The sequence below is a fragment of the Choloepus didactylus genome, chromosome 4, assembly GCF_015220235.1.
Source record: "Choloepus didactylus isolate mChoDid1 chromosome 4, mChoDid1.pri, whole genome shotgun sequence".
Lineage (NCBI taxonomy): Eukaryota > Metazoa > Chordata > Mammalia > Pilosa > Megalonychidae > Choloepus > Choloepus didactylus.
Genome location: NC_051310.1, coordinates 168,320,045 through 168,335,023, shown reverse-complemented (window position 1 = coordinate 168,335,023; position 14,979 = coordinate 168,320,045). Strand labels below are relative to the sequence as shown.

The window sequence follows — 14,979 nt, the reverse complement described above, 5'->3', positions numbered from 1 at the left end:
TAGTGGAGTTAGTCATCTACATTCTCTGTTTCCATGGGTTTTACAGCATCTCTCTAATAAACTTGTGACATTCGTTATTTATTAAAATATTTGAGACCTATGTGTAGGTCACTATAGCTTGGTTGCCATGACTATGACATCTTGGAGACACCAGGCCCTTGAGAGCAAGGACTATGCCATCCATATTCATCCCTGTAGCCTTAGATTCTAGCAGAGTCTCTGGCACATGGGGGTCACTTAGTAAGTGTTGGCTGAGTGCAGGCAAGCATGAATGCATATTAAGTGCTTGAAGACTATCATGGGTACCCTGGGTCCAAGCCCTTATTATTGATTCCTGGACCCTCCTACTCAATCTTGGAATATTTCCAGTAATATTGAACATCAGAATTTTTGGATGCATCTATGTAATTTTACCAGTCAGAAGTTCATTTTTTATTCATTGGCATTATGTGAATAACTATTTTATGCTTCTGAGCAGGATGCTTAATTGCTCCAAGTCTCAGTTTCTCTCAGCCCACAAAACATGTATAATTCTACCGGCTTGACTAAAACTGCCCAGAAGCAGCAAAGCAGTAATGGTTAACAGTGAGGACACTGGAGTCATGCTGCGTGGGTTTACACGCTAGTTCTGCCACTCATCAGTTGTATGACCTTGAGCAAGCTACTTAGCCTCTGTGTGCCTCAGTTTCCTTATCTGTACAATGGTGACAGTAACTGTATCTAATAATTAGGATTAGAAACTTTAATGAAAGTAAAGTGCTTAGAATAGTGCCTAGGACAAAACCAGGGCATAATAAATGTTAACTATAATTATTTATTAATTGTGTGGCTATAAATATGAACAAAGTTCACAGTGACAGGAACATTTCACAGTGTTCAAGAACATAGAAGGCAATATCATGTGGATAATAATACTTCAAACTGGCAGAGAACTTTATACATCTTCAGTGTGTTTCCTACTTTTTAGATCCTCAGGCACCCTATGAAATGTCTGACAGATGTAATAAATAGGAATTGACTATGTTTAAATGTCTAGAGTCAATAAAATCAGTATTTATTCTCTAAAATGAAATATCCTTGCTAAAAAGAAAGTCAGTCTGTCCTTTGCATTAGCCTGAAATAAAAGGGTAATGTGATGAGGTATCGGGGAGACCTACAGATATTGACATCACTGACCTATAAACGTATCCCCTTCAGCATGATATACAGCACTTCAGTATATAATTGCTATTACCAAAAGCCTTTCAATTTCGAGTGCTCAAACGAGAGCAATTCATATTTTAGAAAATCTGCCAACAAGGAAAACTAATTTCAAAATATTTGATCATAAAAGTTGTCCTCAGCTTCTACAGAGATAATTTAGTCAAATAATATCAGATAATCTGAAAGCAGTCTTAGCAGGAAATTGCTAGGGACTCCATCGAAGCAGCATCCATTTGTACTTATATAAATGTATGGAAAGTGTAGGAGACTTTGACAGCCTGCCATATGTGATTTCATTCCATAGCCTACCTACTTTACCATCAAAAGTTATATCCTTTGAAGCATTGCCAGAATTACTTTACCCCAGTAGATATGCTAGATGTGCCCTTTAAAAGCCATATCATTTCTTTTCTACTCTGACTAGTTCAGGGTAGCATCTGCTCAACTAAATTCCTTTGAAGGTTAAAAATAAAATCGCCTACTTCTTCCAGGCTCCCCTCCCCCTACCTCCACCTAGTGCTTCCAATAAAATTTTGAAAGAATTGCAGAGCACACACATTTTAAAGAAGGAGACTGACCAATCACCCCTTTATTTTACACTTAAGGAAAATTAAGATGTAGGTTTCTCCAAGTTTACTTAGTAGCTGAGATGAGATGAGAACCCAGGTGCCCTGATCCCAGTCCAGAGCTCTTTGTCCTGGTTCTCCTAAGACTGAAAGTCTAATAGACAAAAGGATCAAGGCAGAAACTGACATTAGGAAACACTACTGACAGAGTGTCTTAATTTTATAAAAAGAAAATGAATGCTGGGATTTCATCTCCAGGAAACATTTGCTTTTTAGAAATAGTCATACTTGGCACTCTCTCTCCTCAGCGCTGCTGACAGTTGCAGTCAGTTATTACACTGTTGTGACTTGGAAGCTGATGCCTCCAAACAGATCAAAATTAGCAACATCGTGATGCAGGATTGTCTATTTTCCCCTCAGCTTGCTAATCTATGCTTCTTTTATAATTATTTTAAAAGGCACTATCTGATTTCCTGAGCACCGCCCCAGGTGTTCTCAGTGATAATGAATGGATAAACATATCATACAGTGTCATGGAGCAGTTGTGACATTTTAGAAATATCTTCAGTTCAACTCCTTTAATTTCAATGTATGCTACACCCAAGGTTGCAGGCCCATGTTTTTACTAAAGAGCTGAATGAGTCCCAGTAATTGCATGATTTACTTGTCTGCTCAAGTGAAAAGGTTTTGAAATGTACTGAAATGGCACGGTCCTTTCTTGGTCTTTGCAAACCCTGCAATGTCAATTTTAATTAATGAACTGGAAAAATTATGTATTTTTTATTTCAGGGAATTGGTTCACAGTCTCACCTATTATTTTCTTCAAATTTGCATCTTCTGTCATCAGGGATGTGCAGTCTTTTCTAATTCAGAGAGATATGTAGACAGGGCATCACAAGCATGCAAAATCTCCACTGCGCAGCAGTTTGAAGTGATCCTGGACAACTAGAATGAATAGTCTAATCGTGTTTCCCTCATCCAGATGACCAGGTTGCAAACAACATTCCCATTACAGTTAGCAATCAAGAGGAGATCCCCACACTCATTAGGAGTGGTGAACCCCACATCCTTGTAAAAAGTTGCGTGTCAAAAGAATCTCATTTTCCACATACTCATTTCTGATTGATCTTAAAATGGAATGTCTCTGGACACTTTCATTTTTTTTTAATATTCTTTTATTCTTATTTTTATTTATTTTTTTAATTCATTTTATTGAGATATATTCACATACCATGCAGTCATACAAAACAAAGTGCACATTCAATTGTTTACAGTACCATTATATAGTTGTGCATTCATCACCAAAATCAATCCTTGACATTTTCATTACCACACACACAAAAACAATAAGAACAAAAATTAAAGTGAAAAAAAGCAATTAAAGTAAAAAAGAACACTGGGTGCCTTCCCTTTTGTTTGTTTTGTTTTGTTTTGTTTTTCCTTCCCCTGTTTTTCTACTCATCCATCCATAAACTAGACAAAGGGGAGTGTGGTCCATATGGCTTTCCAAATCACATTGTCACCCCTCATAAGCTACATTTTTATACAATCGTCTTCAAGATTCATGGGTTCTGGGTTGTAGTTTGATAGTTTCAAGTATTTATTGCTAGCTACTCCAATTCATTAGAACCCAAAAAGGGTTATCTATATTATTCATAAGAGTGCCCACCAGAGTGACCTCTCATCTCCTTTTGGAATCTCTCTGCCACTGAAGCTTATTTCATTTCCTTTCACATCCCACTTTTGGGCAAGAAGATGTTCTCCATCCCATGAAGCCGGGTCTAGATTCCTCCCTGGGAGTCATATTCCATGTTGCCAGGGAGATTCACTGCCCTGGTGGATACTTTCATTTTTGAGCCTCTCTCCCTTTCCTTCAATCCTTTTTGCTTTTGTCAAGTAGATAATCATTCTATGCACAGACGTTTAAAGTCAAGAAAGGAACTCACCATTTAAAGGAACACAATCTTTATTTAGTCATTTTGCAATCTTGCTAGGCCTAACGTTTCTTAAAACAGAGCAAGCATGTATTTTTCATGGGAAACAACCAGATCCTAACTAACACTATCATTCATGTTTTCTGGAGACATTTCTTTGTGTCACCCTATACATAGCCAGGTGCATTTTGTGCAAATTGTTTTTTTAATCTCCTAATAAACATCAAGTTTAGCAAGCAAGGACTGAGATTAACCAGATCTAAGCATCTAATAAAGTATGGTAGGAACAAACATATCAAAGTCAAGCCAGACTACAGAATGATAATAAAACTCAGAAGTTTATGAGACCATCCTTACATATCTGTTCCTTAAAATCTTAGCTCTTTCCTAATCAAGAGACATTTTCTACTGCTTCTCAAGCAAGCATTACTAAAAGGCCTGCGGCTTTAAAACAATGTTCCCACTGGGAGAGAGGCCAAAGAGGGGTTTGCTTGATATAAAGCTGGCTTCTCCAAAGTCTAGAAGAAAAACTAAGCAGAATCTATGATTTCTTACCTAACATTCAAATGGTGTATTACAGACATACTTCTGAGATTTACCAAACGCCACACTGGGCCCACAGGTGTTCCGTGTCACATCTACCAAGAGCCTTAAATTGCCCTGCAAATGACCACATTTCAGAGCATTTTTTTTCCTTCCCAGGGAAAACTTCTTTCTCCATACATTCTCTTGCTTTCACAATGTTTGGATAGTTATTAAAAGAAATAGATTTAATCTGCCAGCACATTAAAAATTAATGGCATCAGAGAAAGTTTTTGTCTTATTATTGCATGTGGTAGATTTGCTGCTGTAGGAGGCTGAAAGGAGACACCCAAAGGAAAACATGCTTTGCTATTGTAGTGAATCATTTTGGTGCTTTTATATCAATAGGCAAAAATGCAGTAAACACGCAAACCAAATCAGAGAAAAACCAATTTTGTGCATTTATATACATATATAGGCATGTGAATAGACATATTTACACAAATATATAGTAAAAGATGCTTTAAATCACAGGAACAGTTGTTATCAGACTCTTTAAAAACGACTATTTAGGAAAAAGAGATTGCATCTTTGGACTGTCATCAAAAGGAGGGAGAAGGAATAAAAATGATAAAAAGCCACAGGGCATCTGTTGTTTAAAACTGGCATCGATTTTCAGGTTATCAGCCTAGTTCTGGAACTTATGCAAAAACTAAAGTCAATTTCCTTATTATATTCCAACTGAAATTATCACTGAAATTGTTGCCATGTTACTCCTGTCAGGAAAGCCATGTCTTCTTAGGTGTAAGAGCTGAAACCCAATATAGATTAAATGTGTATGTGTAGAAATGAAATTTGGATTTCACATGAATTTAACGATTTTATGACCTCCTTCCCAGAAGGTCAAGTTATTTCTTATTCTTTGTATGAGCAGTTTGCATTCGCTCACCACTCTCACAGGGTCCAGGCTAAATGAGGAAGGATAGCTGGCTTGGGTGTAGAGGTGTTATTTTACATAGGTTACCTATAGAAGCACTGTATTATGGACAGAAATTATCTTTACTTTCCAACTTTGCATAATAAAATAAGCCATTAAATTAATACCATATAGGAAATACAGCTTGACAGGCAGAGAAATGCACATTGCTTTCCAGAAAACCAGGGACATTACACTGCCAATGCCTGCATGAATAATACATGGGTTAATTCAGAAAAACACCGTTTCATTATTTAAAAATGAATAAATTAGGGACTTAGAATGACGACTAAATTTTCTTCTTAATCTTATCTTTTCTCAGTCCTCTACTTAAAAATGAATCTGAAAATACAGTTTTACTTGCACAAACAAAACCAGCTAGCTCCTTACAAAGTATTTTTTTTCTGACTTTAAATTTCCTGATTCCTTAATGAAGAAACTAAGTTTTCTTCCCCCCCCGTGGCTCACATTAACTCCAGAGAAAAGAAGCAGTGCAGAAGGTCTTCAATTTATACATTCGAAACTGGTAAGCCTATTATTATTCTAAGATTCCATGATTCATTCTTATTAGAAAAGCCCCCTTTGCATAGAGAGTTCCTGTGTTTTAGCATCACTGGCCGATAAAATACGTTCAAAATAATAAATAAGAAAAACATGATTCTCAGGTACAATGACACAAACATCTTTCATTTACTTTCAGGGATTTTGCTCTACTCTGAAGACCTGTTAAAAATCAGTCCCATGTGGGGACTGATGAAAGTGTGGAGGAGAGAAAGAAATGCACCAGTGATAAGAAATTAATTTGGAGTTAAAATAAGTAAAACACCCCCATGCAGTGTATTTAGGCTGAGCATAAAGTGACAGCCAGCCGATTATTCTACCGATTTCTAATGTTGGAAATTCGGATGGCATTTACTAGCATAACCTTTCAACTCTGAGCACATCAATAGAGGCCGACAGTGCCTTGAAATATGATTCCTTGCAGATAGCATATCCTCATTCATCTGACTGTGCTGCTCTGTGCTCCATTGCACAAACAGCGTCTCACCCACTTCTGAGAGGACACTAATAAAAAAGGCATCAATTTTCAGCTCTAGTACTACTGTGATCTCTTTATATGTTCGACATCCAACATTAAATTAAAATGCTGTTATAAATCCTACTTTCTGAATCTGGAATGAGTGTTGGGTTTTTGTCGCATGAGACTGCAGCAAATCTTGTCAAAAGCAAGGAAGCACGTCTTGTTCACTCAGAATTAATGTTGTGGATGAAAGAAGGAGGTAAAAGGGGTTGAATATGGTGAACTGAGGGTGTTAAAGGCAGTGGGGACTGTGGCTTCAGGGTGCCAAACCAGGCAGGGCATTTGCTGCTTTCAAGAAGCGGCTAATCAAGAATTGTAATTATCAATGACAAGCTGTGTGGCAGGAAGATTACTGATAAACAGATACAGATACACATACACATACATATATATCAACAGGAAATTTTTTTAACATAAAAAAAAGTCACTTATCCCTTTCTGGCGGAAAAATACTTCTAAACACCAGTGGTCCTGAGGAAGCCTCACAAACTACATCAAATCTTTTGGAAGAGAGGCTGCCACTGGGATTCAAAGCCAAATAGTGCAGGGTGATGTGCTGAGTTTTCTGTTCTTGTTATATAATTTTAAAGTTCCAAGAGGAATACTTGCTATGGCTGGATGGTGAGGGAGGTAATATTCTAAGGAACTAAGACAACTTCAGAACCTTTTCTGTGTAAAGTTTATAGAAAAGGGGGGGGGGGATCCTGCAAGAATAAGGAAGAAAGAAGCTAATTAGGTTTTCCCATTTTGCTAACGAAAGGAAAAACATTACAGGCGAACATTAGGGAATTTTTCTACTCTTCCTGATAAAAGATCCCTGCCAAAATAAGAACTAGGCAAACTAAAAGGTAATAAGGCTTCAACAAAGATATAGAGAGTGCAGAGCTATGTTCTTCTGCCTGGCTCATTCATAATTATGGATGAAATAAAGAGGCGTGTTTGCCTATTTGGGAGGGTGGGATGGAAGGAAAAGGGGGAAGAGTGAGCAGTTCAATATCTGGATCGAACAGAGGAACTTTTCCCCCCAAGGATCCTGCCCAGAGGAACCTTGACACGCACAAAGTCAGAACGTAGACAAAGTTGCCCTGGTGAGAACGATAAGGTCACCCGTGGGATTGCTGAGATTATCTCTGTCAAGCACTTGGACAGCATGCAGTCAAATGATGCATCATGCAGTCATTTTCGAGGGGGAAAAATCAATTTCTTCACCAGGTCGCTATTTGCTTTTCAAAGTGCCCTTGTAGGCCTTCACCACCAAGCATTTATCAATTTAAATGTTGTAAATTGATAATGTGCCACTGTGCCTTGTACTGTTACTGAATTATTTTGATACTTCTATTTTCTCAATAGTCTCTAAACCCTCAGAGCCTGCACATTCAAAAGGACGTATTTCTTTGTTACACCAAAAAGTGATGAACTTTTTATGATAAGTACAGGAGAAAAATGCATATTTCCTGAAAACAAAATGAAACAACAACAACAAAACACAGGTGCAAAAAAAGATACATTTTTCCTCCTTTTTGAAAATTAAGGTTATGCTTATTTGAAAGACTTTAAATGGATGTGTGTGTGTGCGCAGAACAAGTGATATTTGGAGAGTTACATGTATTCATTTATTGAAGGAACCTTAGCTATCCTAGCCTTGCATAAATTTAGGGCACCAATTGCAAAAATGCAAACACTTGGCTCCATGATTATAATCCCTCTGCTGTGTTGAAATAATATCTTTTTTTCCTCTCTTCATATTCCAGCTTTCTAGAATGTGATGATGCCAAACATGAGTAATAACTTGTAAGGAAAGCTAATGTCTTCTTTTTTTCACCCCACTAAAGAAATATATATCTTTTACAAGCATACAAGCACGGAAGCGAGGGTATTAACCACACACTAACCTCTACTTGATTTGCATTGAAAAACGTAGAATGGAAGAGTTGAGGCTTGCACTTTGGAAAAGCAAAAGAAAGACATGGCAGTTGCAAAGCATCTTTAACCTCCAGTGATTTATTGGCCCTCAGCCAAGTTATCAGGGGAATCTAATTCTTCTTTATTATTCAAATAAACCACATTTGGCACCATGGTTCCCTTTCAGAATAGCTTCACAAATAGACTGAGCTGTGTCATTTATTTGACCTTGTACTTGTGCGCTGTAGCTGTAATTTTATTTGCCATTCTATATAACAAATGCAGAGAAATCTAAAATATGGAGATGAAGAATAGGATGGGGAAAGGAATTTATGGTAAATATATCTGCATGGCTTACATAAAAAAGACCAAATTTAAAACAACCATTTACCCCTTTTCACCTTCACCTCTATTAGCTCTTATTATATCTGCAGCCACCCTGCCCCTTTCAGCAAGCTGCCTTGAAACAAGCCAATATGTAACCTTGTCTGCAGCTACCTTCTGGCAGGCTTACAACAGCAAGGAGATATCTTATATAAGGATGCGGACTTGGTGAGAAGAACAGAAGAGGTGCATTTTCTGCATGCCGGGCACTGGAGGCAGTGAGGGGTGATTACCATGCATTTCAAGACAGGACTTCGCTGGCTTGCAGGGTCTTTTCTAATGATATCACAACTGTAAAAAACTGTTAATTTCCCAGTTTGCTCTAGATATCACTTTTGTTTTAAATACAGCTCTATGTTAACTTGAAAATATTTTGCTGGCCTATGTGTGCATCACAATCATCTTTCATTCACTTTCAAGGAAAAGTGTTTTTAGGAGATGTGAGCTCATTTTTATCCTCTGGTTAACTGAGAGCCATGCCCTCTGCCTCTGACAACTAACTAGAATGTCAGGATTTATAAGAATGGAGGATTTGAGTGTGGATGAGGGAAGTTGATTTAAAATGATATAAAACATCAAAGTAGTTGATGCTATTGTAAGGCCTGTATGTCAGAACATTACCTTGAAATAGTCTTCTGTATACCAGTAGCTGAAGGGGGAACTGGCTCTTGCTTGCTTATGAGACTTGCAATATGTCTGTTGGTCTTGGTTAGGTGGATCATGACAGCCTTGCTGTGAAAGTGGGCGCCAATGGAAGCAAGCCAGTATGTCATTATCCACATGCTGGCCCCTAGAGAAATCCTATGTGAGGACTATTTTTAGATTTCAGTTCCAGGAAAAAAGAAAGAACTTTGCTTTCCTTAAGTAGCTGCTCTGCTTCCTTCATTCTGATGGTGACTGAATTTCCCTTTTTGCTTTGGTTGCCTGGAAGCTCACAGTTAAATCTGAAGCTTGATTAGCTCATTTATACCCCTCTTTAAGCCTCTATTTGTGTTCTATTATGTGGTATTGAGATTTACTTATTTTTGTTTAACTTTTCTCCCAGATTCCCTAGTTCTATGTTGCCATTGTTGATATTGGCATTGTTTATGTAAGCTATTTCAAATCCTTTGTGGAATGAGAAGAGTATAAGCCAACAAATACATATTTCTCTAAGCTTCAACTTTTACATCAACTAGAAATGCTTCTTATTTATCAGGGAAAGTCCCTTGTGAATTCTGTGGTGATTATGCCACTTACATGTTGGAAGAGATTTCATAAAAGCTAACTGTATATCATTGGAACATTTCAATTGTTAGGAAACCAGCTCTGTCTGCTGTCTTCATTTTCACTTCTGCCTATGCCATTACAGCTAGAGAACAGAGATTTCCTTAGCTGTTCCAAATGCCATCACCAGGTATAAGAAGATATTTGGTCTCTATGCAAATCAAACTCAGCATCAATATTTGGGAATCTTCCCTTCAGATAAGGCCTCATACTTAGTAACTGGGAATCATCTTATCCTGGGAAGCAAGTCAACAGCGCATAATTCTAAAACCTGAAACCTCTTCTTGGATGTTAAGTTAATATATATCTATATCAAGGTCAAAAGGATAACTGAGGATGTTCAGAATTCAGACTTTATCATGATCCACTTCATTCCCATCATTATAGCAATGTGAAAACACTTTAAAGAGAATAACTGGCAGGCACAGGCCCTGGACACTGGGAGCTGTTACATTCAATGGAGTATAAAAGAGAAAATCCACTCAAGCTGTCTTCATACTCATCCTACACACTAAAGCTCAGTAGAAGTTTTCCTGCTTTCTTTTCTTATGAGCCAAAAAAGAATCCTAATTCTTTCCTGAGCATAAGCCATTTTAAAACTACCATATTTATTTACATGTTGAAAGAAAATAAAACTGAGGAAGGAATATCTTGAGCGTTAGAAAGGCAGACACAATTATGCTGTGCTATGACTAACAAACTATGATGTGCTCACAATATTCCTCAACAATTTTCCTGGATACATCCTTGATGACACAGTTATACACTGTCTTTATTTAATGAAACTATTTAAAAAAAGGAAAGGAGAGGCCATATGCTTATAGGCTCCTTTTCACTATCTAAAATTCAATGGAATAACCACCCAGCCAAAGATATAGAACACGAGCATTTGGTTTGCATTTAAGTGTGGATATTTGGAAAAGAGCAAATGCTTAATTGAATAACCATGAGTATAATTTACTTTATAAGGTACCCATAAACACCCCCACTCCTCTGCAACTGAGAAAGGGCCTTGAAGAAACTTGGGAAGGGTTATGTCTCAGGGACCTCGACTACCCTATTAGGATGTAGAACCTTAACTGGTGTGGAAACCCTTTCCCAAAGTTTTAGCATAGACTTTTTTCTTAATGCTTTGGGCATTTAAAAACATGCCATGTTCTTATCAGATTATTTTCATATTGACCCTCATTGTTCTTAAACTTTGGTTTTGAACTCTAAATACATAAATTGGTGTATGTGAAAATCACTTTCTGCTGATTTACCCTTCATCATTCAGTTGTGTAATACTGTCAAACAAAGACCTCTGTCTTGTAGCTCATAGCCTCTACCTGCATATGGGATCGTTTCTGCTTACACTGAACACTTCCACCACAGGAGAAGGCAAGAGGAACTGTGGGCAGAGTCTACCCTTGGATAAGTCAAGATGCTGACTACTGCTATGCACTTTAAAACCCATCACATATAAAAGCAGATACTGACTGGGCAGAAGTTACCAAATACTTTACTACATCTACCTAGTCACTTTATTCTGCAGAAACCTCACTTATCCGTCTCAGGTTTTAGGAAAAGATTGGCTCTATGCTATAGTAAAGAAGCAAAGAAATGAACCTCTGTTATGGGGAAACCAGCACAGGGTTAAAGCCAAATTTTTCTTGAACAGATGATATTTCAGATGGCCACACTATTCCAGATGCATCAATTTCCTTGAAAATCCAATCCATATATGTGCATATGCTGTGCTGGCAGGAGGACTGACTGAAATGGCCAAAACCCAAGAGCTAATATTCTTTTGGCCAGAATAATGCAATTATTATTTTCCTAGCTATCAGTTGAAGCATACAGAGCCATCTGTTATGCAAAGCAAACATACACATCTCAATTACAGAGAATGCAGTTGCCTTGACAGAATTTGGATTACACCACTAACCAGGGCTGTAAAATGTTTTTTGAGCTAGTATATAATGGATGCTTTTCAGGAGTTCCCTAATTAGCATTTACCTGCTTAAACTAATTATTCATCCTTCTCCTTTACTGGCTTATTAAACTTCGTTGGAGACTACACATAGAACAGATGAATTTGGGCAATGCAGAACAACAGTGACGTTTCCAGTTCTATAAGGTATTAACAACATGGTGGCACATCAATTTCAAAATTGGAGATTCTCGATACTCAGTCCCAAACAGATTAAGACAAGGCTTAAAGTCTATTAAAGGCTATTACAAAACCAGAGATTACAGTGAGATACAAGAATACTAATACTGAGTTAACAATAGCTCGGTTTCTATCATTTGGTTTGCTAACATCCACATAAAATATAATGACTCAACATGACAGCCAATAGCCTGCATATTCTTCAAGGAAGGATGAATGGACCCTTGTTCGGATTCTCAACAGCAAATAATCAAATTTGGCAGCATTTCTCCTCCTTCCTCAACTCTCCCCAAATGTCAAATATCTCTATTATTTCCCAATGTCTTTCTTGATTTAGCTATTACTTAGCAAACTCACTGACAGCCAAAAGGTTCCAGCCACACTGGGTGCCTCCTTAGAGCTGTGCCAACTTTGAGAAGCATTGAGTCTGTGGTAGGCCCCGCAGAAGAGGCCAGAGACAAATCTTATCTCCCTCTTTAGCTACAAGAGGCAAGTGGATGACAAGTAGATTGTCCAACTTGGCAGATCATCACAAACCTACATAATCCCATTCCCCTGAAGGTGGTGTTTCCCTCATCCAAACCACCAGGTGAATAGGGTCAAGCCCAGTCCATCACCTGTATGGGCACAAATACCCAGATGTTCAGCATTTTTATAGAGAAAACATCCAGATAGTTGGCTGAATTGCAAACTTTTCTCCGGAATATTTTGGCATTCTACACATGCGGCATGTGTCTCAGAATTCAATGGAACTAAAATTGGTGTGTTCAAGGGGAATATCAAGAACTAATATCTAGGACTTTGCTTCTTGCCTCATCCATCTGCAGCTTCCTTTCTTTTAACCTCTGACAAATACATGTGAGTAATTAAACTGCAAATAATGAAAGGCTATCTTATTTTATAAAATTGTCTTTCAGCATTAGGGAGCATTTGCAAAAGCAGCAAAATATATCCTTGCTGGAACCCTCCCTGAAACACATTTTAATGGTCTCTTTCAGCATTTCTTGACTCCAAATGACTCCCTGTCATTGTGTCAGCTCCCAGGATAATGCAGGGTACTCCATAAACATCCAGTAATAGGACACAAGGGAAGCACTATTAGTGTGTCCCTCTCCTACTGGGCACAGAGGTTTCAAAGTTCAAAACAACCAAGGGAAGAAACTTCATTTGTTCTCAATAAATTAATAATGATCCTTGGGGGTTGGGGAGGGGGACTAAAGTTTTGAGTACAAGTTTATTCTGAACATTCAACACTGACACACAGGTTTCTCACTTGACTACGTGAAAAGAGTCAGGTAGAGCCACTAAATAATAAATTTGATAATTCATGCTAAACAGAATATCACTCGACAAAGGAAAAGCATGAGGCAGAAGCAGGCTTCACAAATGCTGTCAAGAATCTAAATTGTTTTACTTACTTGTGAGAGGCCTAGGTAGATGGAGACAGTTTCGGAAATGTACAAAAATTTTCCTTCTTGGTTTAGTGCAAATACAAATCCATCTAGGGACTGCAGAAAGAAAAATAAAGATATAAATATAGTAATAAATATAATGAGAATTTAATTAATAAGGTGTCTGATACAAAGCAACACATTTAATTTAAGACCATTTTTTCTTCATGTTTAACAAAAGTCCTAAGATCTTTTAGTATTGCATTGTACATGAACAAATAAAAGGCCTGGATTAAGACTATAAGCTTTCCTTTATTTCAGAGACTTGTCTATATTTGTCATTTTGATAAAGATGTATTACATTCATGTATAAAATAAGGTCATGATGATTTATGAGATATAGCCATTATTTTTTTTTGGGATTGAGCCGTTACTAAGATTAAATCAACAAGATTCTCCTTTAAAATAGCTGAAGAGGGATGGAAACTATAATGAAACAAGAGCAAAAGAGTTCCTATATGAAGAACAAATCAAATCACCACTTGAACTACTATGGACATCAATAATTTGCTAATTAATAAAGGATTATGCCCTCCTTGCTCCTAGGGCCTATTGTGCTAGAACAAATAGAAAAAGGTCAATACGTTATGGTGAATGTTTATATGCTGAAACCTTAAAACTGTAATCCTTCTTTGCAAAACTCTGTATTAAAGTTTTATTGTGATAGATCCAGTTTCTATTACAACTCCTGAAATGGAAACAAAAGAAGAAAGAAAAAAAAAATTGAAGGATGCAACACATCATCTGTAACTCCTGAAACCTTAGTCCACTTTCCAAACGAAGGGTTGCATTTTCAGTTTGATGAATGGTATAAATCATTGTGGACTCCAATTGCAATACGCCACCCAAATTGAGACTAAATTTGCTTCAAATTCTTGCATTCCAAGTACATTTTAAATGCTCCATCATCTTTTGCACCTTTTGTTTTTCGTCCTTTCTTCCTCTCTCCCTTCCCCTCTCTCTCTCCCTCTCTCTCACTCTCTCTCTAACACAGTAGATGGCAGAAGTGCTGCTTGCACAGGGAACAAAGTTTTAAAGACCAGTGTTGTTAACTTAGATTGTGAATCTGGAAATACAAGAAATCCATGCTGGGGAAAAGTATGTGGAAATACCAGATTAATGACATAATTTTAAAAATACAGAATGATGGAAGAAGCATGTAAATTGTTAGAAATATGTACTGCTTCAAATCTCAGCAGTAATTTGTCTCTTAAAATACTGAACTTCTTCACACACACACACATATATATATATATAGGTTCGAAATTATGAAATACATGTATGCATGCATAGATGTATGTACATGTGTATATGTGTATATATATTTATATGTATATATGAAATGGATTACTAAACTTTCTGACCCATTTTTACTGCCCCAATAGTCAGAAACTGTGGGTGGCACCCAACTTCCATCTCTGTTATAGTAGGTTCTGAAAACAATTTAAAAGTCACATTATATTGTTTCACAAAAGAGCAAATCACATTATGAACAAGTTTTGGTCAAGACAGTACAATAATAATGGCTCTACATTTATTAAA

General features: G+C 37.2%; 1 protein-coding gene across 14 annotated transcripts in view; it reads right to left on the bottom strand.

The window, feature by feature from the left end:
• The window catches only part of NPAS3 (neuronal PAS domain protein 3), an 891,787-nt gene that overhangs the window by 230,828 nt on the left and 645,980 nt on the right, over window positions 1-14,979 (bottom strand). For all 14 annotated transcript variants that reach the window (XM_037834779.1, XM_037834781.1, XM_037834780.1 and 11 more), the window contains one exon: window positions 13,405-13,494. In XM_037834779.1, coding sequence (XP_037690707.1) covers window positions 13,405-13,494 — 90 coding nt within the window. The remainder of the gene's footprint in view (window positions 1-13,404; window positions 13,495-14,979) is intronic.